The sequence below is a fragment of the Orycteropus afer genome, unplaced genomic scaffold, assembly GCF_000298275.1.
Source record: "Orycteropus afer afer isolate SDZICR_OR568_19922 unplaced genomic scaffold, OryAfe1.0 scaffold00064, whole genome shotgun sequence".
Taxonomy (NCBI): Eukaryota; Metazoa; Chordata; class Mammalia; order Tubulidentata; family Orycteropodidae; genus Orycteropus; species Orycteropus afer.
The window spans coordinates 11,769,795-11,777,829 of record NW_006921651.1 but is presented as its reverse complement, the minus strand read 5'-3'; the positions used below and the strand labels follow the sequence as shown (position 1 = coordinate 11,777,829).

General features: G+C 42.6%; 1 protein-coding gene across 1 annotated transcript in view; it reads left to right on the top strand.

The window, feature by feature from the left end:
• ENTPD1 (ectonucleoside triphosphate diphosphohydrolase 1) overlaps positions 1–8,035 on the top strand; it is a 216,676-nt gene that overhangs the window by 179,540 nt on the left and 29,101 nt on the right. The window contains 3 exon segments of the mRNA XM_007940056.2: positions 2,782–2,941; positions 3,684–3,923; positions 5,489–5,749. Of these exon segments, the coding sequence (XP_007938247.2) occupies positions 2,782–2,941; positions 3,684–3,923; positions 5,489–5,749 (661 nt within the window).

The following is an 8,035-nucleotide window of genomic DNA, read 5'->3' as shown; positions in this document are numbered from 1 at the left end:
GTGACCAAGCAGTGACCACAACTTTGCCCCTTCACACACAAGTAAAATTTTGCTGAAAGTTATTTAAAAATGGTTGCAGCAATATATTGACAAGAAACTTCCAGAAATTCAAGCTGGATCCAGAAGAGGCTGTGGAATGAAGAATATTATTGCTGATGCCAGATGGATCTTGGCTAAAAGCAAAGAATACCAGAAAGGTGTTTACCTGTGTTTTATTGACTGTGCGAAGGCATTTGGCTATGTGGATCATAACAAATTATGGATAATATTGCAAAGAATGGGAATTCCAGAGCACTTAATTATGCTCATGAGGAAGGTGTACATAGACTAAGAGCCTGTCGTTCGAACAGAGAAAAGAGATACTGCATGGTTTAAAATTAAGAAAGGAGTGCGTGAGGGTTGTATCCTTTCACCATACTTATTCAGTCTCTGTGCTGAGCAAATAATCCAGAAGCTGGAGTACATGAAGAAGAACGTAGCATCAGGATTGGAGGAAGACTGGGTAACAACCCGTGATATGCAGATGACACAAACGTTCTTGCTAAAAGTGAAGATGACTTGAAGCACTTACTAATGAAGATCAGAGACTACAGTCTTCAGTATGGATTACACCTTAACTTAAATAAAAAATCCTCACAACTGGACCAATAAGCAACATCACAATAAATGGAGAAAAAAAATGAAGTTGTCAGGGATTTCAATTTACTGAGAATCACAATGAATACCCACAGAAGCAGCAGTCAAGAAATCAGACACCATACTGCACTGGGCAGATCTGCTACAAAAGACCTCTTTAAAGTGTTAAGAAGCAAAGATGTTACTTTGAAGACTAAGGTGTGTTGAACCCAAGCCATGGCATTTTCAGTTGCCTTATATGCACATGAAAGTTGACAGTGAATAAGACTGAAGAAAAGTTGATGCCTTTGAATTGTGGTGCTCGTGAAGAATACTCAAAATACCATGGACTGCCAGAAGAACAAACAAATCTATCCTGAAAGAACTGAAGCCAGAATGCTGCTTGGAAGCAAGAATGGCCACTTTGGTAGTGTGGTCAGAAGGCAGCAATTCCTAGAGAAGGATATTGTGCTTGGTAAAGTGGAGGGTCAGCAAAAAAGGGAAAGAGCATCAACGAGATGGGTTGACACAGTGGCTGCAATGATGAGCTCAAGCAAGCATAGCGAGGAGTGTATGGAATGGAGCAGGATGAGCCATCGTTTCTTCTCTTGTACATTAGGGTCGCTATGAGTCAGGGCCGACTTGACGGCTCCTAACAACAACAGGAACTTACTCAACAGCACCTAACAAAAACCAAAATACTTATCGAGTCCTTAGTATGTTCCCAGAACTAGGTTAAGCACTTAACATATATTGTTTAGTTTGAGCAACAGCTCTATAAGGTAAGAGATATTACTAACTATTGTTAACCAGATGAGGAAGCTGTGACTTACAAATATTTAGTATCTCATAATGGATCACGTATCTGGTTAGCAGTAGACAGAATTCTAAGTGGGATTCCAAATAAGTATGTCTACATCAAGAAGTGCCTTGCAGGCCATGCTAGGGAGTTTGAATTTATATTGGGGAGATAGTGAGAAGCCATTAAAGGATGTTCTACAACTGATGACACCTGAGAAAGAAAGGAGGAAGACAAGGGCTAAGGTGACCAGTTGTAAGATACTGAAGCCATTCAAATGAGAGATTCCCACTCCTAGTGAGTTGATGTCAACTCGTAGTGACCTTATGGGACAGAGTAGAACTGCCCCATAGAGTTTCCAAGACTGTAAATCTTCACAGAAGCAGACTGCCTCATTTTACTCCCATGGAGCAGCTAGTGGGTTCAAACTACTGATCTTTTGGTTAGCAGCTGAGTTAAATGCTTTAATGACTATGCCACCAGAGCTCTTAGATATTACAGGGGTTCAGTACAAGATGGATGACGGCAGTCTCATACCCAGAGGTACTCATGTTGTATAACTTAGATCTTGGAAAGAATTGCATCTCATCTTCATTTATGACAACCTTGGAAGACTCCTTCTTTAGGTCTTAAAGTCTCAGATAGACCCAAAAACCAAAGCATAACATGAGGAAGATTTTTCTTAGTCTAGTACCAAAGAAAGTTGGATATTAGTCCTACAGCATTTGCCCATGTGGTTCCTATAAGAGCCCTAATTAAAAAACCTCACATGGAACCTGGCTCTGTTACCAGCCAGGAGCCACCATCCATAGCTAATTTAACACTCATCGATCAGTACACAATTATCATGGCCATAGTAATTTAAGAGTATTTAACAATCTTTTTGAGCCAGAGAGCAGCGGAATGAAATTGGTATTTTTGAAAGACCAACCTGCCAGGAGTTGGGAAGTTTGGATTTAGAGAGAGGAAGCCAAAAGACTAGGTCTGCCTTGTCTAAAAAGAGGACTCCTCAGCCAGCCATGTGGGGATAGTCCTCAAACCTCTGTTGATTCCAGTGAGTTAAGGTTCACTTCCTACGAGAACTGCTCAGAAAATATGGCTGATATAGGTGGTGGTGGTTGTTGTGTGCCGTCGAGTCGGCTCCAACTCATAGCGACCCCTTCTTGGGTTTCCGAGGCAGTATCACTACGGAAGTAGGTTGCCCAACCTTCCTTCCAAGGAGTGGCTGGTGGGTTTGAACCGCCAGCCTTCTGGTTAGCAGTCAAGTGCTTTTAGCCACTATGCTACCAGAGCTCCTAAATCTTTATAGTATAGGTAGGGGTAGCCAATAAAACAAAAACAATAATCTCAGCCCTTCATTTGTGTAGCTTGGAAGATGCAAAATTGGCAAATAAAATCCTGTCTGCAGTGACAAGTCTCCTCAGCTCCTACCCCTTTAATTTCCGGGGTGCCAGGATCATCTCGGGCTCAGAGGAAGGTGCTTACGGCTGGATTACCATCAACTATCTTTTGGGAATATTAAAGGAGGTAAATATTTCATGGCACCCCTGGGGCAGTTCCCTGGGAGGCCAGTGGCAGTGCTATTTCCCACAGTACTTGGGTCACTAGCTACAACAAATGATGGATTAATGAGTGAATAAACAAATGAATTTGTCCCCACGTTGGTAAGAGTCACCAGAGGTAGAATTCTCTTACAAGAACTTCTACTACTGGAATAACGAAGCCTTATCTTTACTTTAAGAAACCTATGTTTAGTGATTTGTGTTTAGGAGACATAGAGGAAATTTAAAACTAAAAATAAGAATAGCCAATATTTGCCTAGTGCCATGTGTCCTGTGCTGTGCTGTGCACTTTACATGTATTAGCTGATTTCATTCTCAGAAAAACCTTATGTATGAGGTGCTATTATTACCCACAGTTTAGAGCCCAAAATTGAGGCCTCGACAGAGTAATTAATCTCTCCAAGGTCACGTGGCTAATGAGCACTTGCGTAGGGGATTTGAACCTAAATCTGTTTGGTCATAGAGCTCTTGTTTATAAACTAGTCTATTGTAAACTACCCTATACTACTTTTGTGTTGCTGCAGTCTGAGCTGTCTTTGAAGCCCCTCATTTCTTGCCATTGATCTGATGCAGACTCAGGACCCTCCAGTGAGTTTTGCCTCATTGTGCCCCTGTTCCTTTGTCTTCTGAAGTTCCTGAGATCAAGAAATAGTGTGAAGGGGCATGTCCAGAGACCTCTAGCACCCAGTGGCTGTACTCTCTTTCAGAAACAATATTCTAAAGACCCGTCTTTGGAAAAAAATGAGAGTCAGGAAACCTATGGAGCCTTGGACCTTGGGGGAGCCTCCACGCAAATCACTTTTGTGCCCAAAACAGTCACTAAAAACACTGCAAGCAAACTTATGAAATTTCGCCTCTATGGCAAGAACTACAGTGTATTCACACACAGCTACTTGTGCTATGGGATGGATCAAGCACTCTTACGGAAACTGGCCAAGGACAGTAAGGCAAGTATAACTAAATCCGGACCTGCCCTCTCCACATCTGGGGCACCAGCCCCCACATCCTCTTGTTTTCTCTTTCTAATACAATAATTCTTCAGAAGTTGGTTAGCGTACTTTCCAAACCTCTTTCCCAGTCTGGTACCAAGGAAAGTTGGATATCTGTCCTGTGTCATTTGCCCATGTAATTCCTACTGTTGTTGTTAAGTGCCGTCGAGTCGGACCCAACTCATAGCGACCCCTCCTTGGGTTTCCGAGGCAGTATCACTACGGAAGTAGGATTGCCCAACCTTCCTTTCGAGGAGTGGCTGGTGGGTTTGAACCGCCAGCCGTCTGGTTAGCAGGCAAGTGTCTTAGCCACTATGCTACCAGAGCTCCTAGAGCTCCCACTAGAAGCCTAATTTCAGGCAGGATATCTTATACATCTGGTCAACTCCTAATTGTTCCATCCAGATATCACCTCTTGTGTTTGTTTATTGCATTATCTTCAAGGATACTACTCAAATGCTTTCTTAGGAAATAATTTCTCATCGCCAATCCCTGTGGGGTTCGCAATGAAAATTATATGCTAGAATATTGTTGAGGGTGTGTGAAATTGATAAGGTCTTCTAGATCACTTTTTAATCTCTATTTCCAACAAATTTCAGAAGACAGTGTTGTTAGAAAAAAAAAATGTGGAAGAAGAGAAAAAAGACTTCTGGGAAAACAGAGTTTATCAATCAACACTTCAAATCTTGCCCCCAGATATATTCCGCATTTTGCAGACAAGAGAAGCTAAACATGCTAACATCAAGCAAGTACCAGGCATACTCTGACAGGGAAAAAAAAAACAGAGCAAGGGTGTCACATCCAGCTGTTCTTGTCTTCACTGAGGGGACAGCCAGTTCTCTGCTCACCTCTAAAACTCATTAAGAGTTCTTAGAATCTTTCAATAAGATGACCACCATGGGAAGTGGCTGTTGAGAGTGGCCCACTGAACCCCAAGGCTCCAATAGGACTCGTATCCACAGCAGCCCCCTTTCTTCTTTCATATATATTGGGGGTGGGCTAAAATTCATTTTTATACTTCTGGGTCAAATGATCTTGGAGCTTCTAATTTTCTGCCTGGAATGGGAGTATGCAGGCTCCTGTAGGTAGGACTACCCCAAGCTCAAAATTTGAGAGTTTTTTGAGTGAATCTCCTCATTTATATACTTAGGGCTAAGCACCAGGGACATTCGAGGCTAACGGCATCTCTAGGTCCGGTTTTCTGTGAGTAGCCAAAGTACATTTATATAGTGTATAAATAGTGTATAGATAGTGTATAGATAGTATATAGATAGTGTATCTGGTGCCTGTTATACAAATCTGATTATTCGCAGGGGTGAAAAAGGCAGGGTAAGGACATATTGATGTCATTGCTCCATGGTGGGATGTTGTAAGATGGATGAAAAAGTCAGGGCAGGAACATATTGATGCCTGTACTCGGTGCTAGGATATTGTAAGATGCATACACATTGGTGAAGTCAGACTGTTGCCTTTTGTACCCAATGCATTCACATGCAATGCCTTCAATTGATTTTTCCATTCAGAATGCAGTATTGGAAGCCTACATGGAACCATGCTTTCACCCTGGATATGAGAGGACAGTGGACTTACATGAAATTTACAACACAACCTGTGCCTGGACTTTTAAGGTTTGGTTACCATTCAATAAGATAAGAATCCAGGGCAGTGGAAACTTTGAAAAATGCCTGCAAAGTATCAATGAGCTCTTCTCCATCAGTTATTGCCGTTACACCAGTTGTGCCTTCAATAGTGTTTCCAGGCCTTCAGTCCATGGGAAATTTGGGGTAAGTTTGTGAAATAATTAGATATATTGGTTAGGATAATTTTGGCTACAAAGGGTTTAAATAATAGCATCTTTTTTTTTTTTTCCTCCACATAATGATAAATCTGAGTTGATAGTTCAGGGTTAGTTCTCCAGATCAACAATATCAGGACTTGAGAGCCTCTTCTCTGTTATCTTCTTGGCTTTCTTGTGGTGTTAAAATGGAAGCTCCTGTTCTATGCAACTTATCTTCACATGCAAAGCCAAAACAAGAAAGAAGGAAGTTTCTCTCACACATACCTCTCTCCCATGTTTTAGAGATGTCAGCAAACATCTTTTCAATTCTCAATTGGCAGAATTTGGTGAAAGGCACATGTCTAAACCAATCTGTGATACGGGGGAATGGATATGATAGTGGTTTTAAAATTGCTATTGCTCATGCCTTGGAACTGAGAATTCTTTCTGTGAGCACATTGCTTCCCTATACCTGGGCAAAATCAGGATTTTGTAAGTAAGGAAGAAGGGGGCTGGCTGTTGGATAGGCAGCCATCAGGAAATGCTGCAGATAACTTCTCAAATGTCAGAAGAAGAAGCAGCAATTGGATGACTCGGCTGAGGGTTTTCCTCCATGAAGACATTTTTTGTTGTTGTTATGTGCCGTCGAGTCAGACCCGACTCATAGCGACCCCTCCTTGGGTTTCCGAGGCGGTGTCACTACGGAAGTAGATTGTCCAACTTTCCTTCTGAGGAGTGGCTGGTGGGTTTGAACCTCCAGCCTTCTGGTTAGCAGTCAAGTACCTTAGGCACTATGCTACCAGAGCTCCCATGAAGACATTTAGGAAGTAAAAACTCACGGAATCCCAGGGAAACACTGGCAACAGCATCATTTTCATTACATTCTGAAGATTTGGGGGATTCTTTGGGTCCCAGCTCCAAATCCTTCTTTTTTTAATTACTCCAGAATGAGAGAAAATACTGAGCAGAGGCAAGAGAGACACCCTTTTATCTCATTAGTCAAATTTCATATTTTGGTCCTAGGAACCAGTCATTATTGTAATCATAGTTCAGTAATATATTGCAATATTAGCTCTATCATCTACCAAGTGCCAGTTATTGACTAAGCACTCTGTACATACACACTGCCTAATTCAGTCATTTGAGATATCATTCAAAGAAGCAAGGGCTTTTGTCCATTACACTCTTTTCCCCTTTTCTGAAAATTGATCAGGTATAAGAGAGGAAGGGGTGGATGACATCACGTAAAGAAAGATGATCAGCTCTACTTCAGGACCTCAGAAAGAGTCCCTCCCAGTGTCCCAGAGAGAGCTCGGTAGAGAGAGCACAGGTCTAGAAATCAGACCTTACCTTCTGGCTTTGCTGCTTGTGACTGTATGATTTCTCCATTCCCTTTGTTTCTGGGAAACAAAGATGGGTAGTGCTGTGGGTCCAGACTTACTTGGGCTTACCATGACCCAGACCACAGCTCCCCTCCCCTTAAGGTTCCTAAGAGAAATACATGACACTGCCCAAAGGAAATGACTTGGTTATTAACCAAAAGCAAATCCACTGCAGTTAAGTCAATCCTGACTCCTAGGGACCCTATAATAGGACATAGTAGAACTGGCCCATAGGGTTTCCAAGGCTATAAATCTTTATAGAAGAAGACTGCCACACTGTTTTCCCATGGAGCAGCTGGTGAGTTTGAACCTCTGACCTTTTGGTTAGCAGCTGAGCACTTCAGCCACTGCACCACCAGAATAAGTACTTTGTTATTAGTTGGCTCCAAGCCCCAGATTGAAACAAACCAGAGCCTCATCTAAGACCCTATTACTGAGCTGCCATTAGCTATCCACCTTGGGCTTTCTTGGGCCAGAGCCCTTACTTTGAATCAAGCTGCTGGAAGAGAAAGGAGAGTGCCACAAGAGAGATTCAGGTTGGCCAAGGCTGCTGGAGACAGCTCTTTCCATTCCAGTGACTGCTAGGAAATCAGTCTGAAGGAAAAGGAACATACCCTTGTGTGTTGTCTTTTGAATCCCTTTGAAAGCCCTGCCGCTCGAGAGAAACGTAACCCCATTTCTGTCTTCAGGCTGAAGCAGAGTTTTCCTCCTTGGGTGGAGGTGGAGGAATGGAATTTCTTGCCTTTGAGTGTGATTCATCCAACCAGGGTAGGGAGAGATGTTGTTGTTGTTACGTGCCGTCGAGTCAAACCCGGCTCATAGCGACCCCTCCTTGGGTTTCCGAGGCAGTATCACTACGGAAGTAGGATTGCCCAACCTTCCTTCCGAGGAGTGGCTGGTGGGTTTGAACC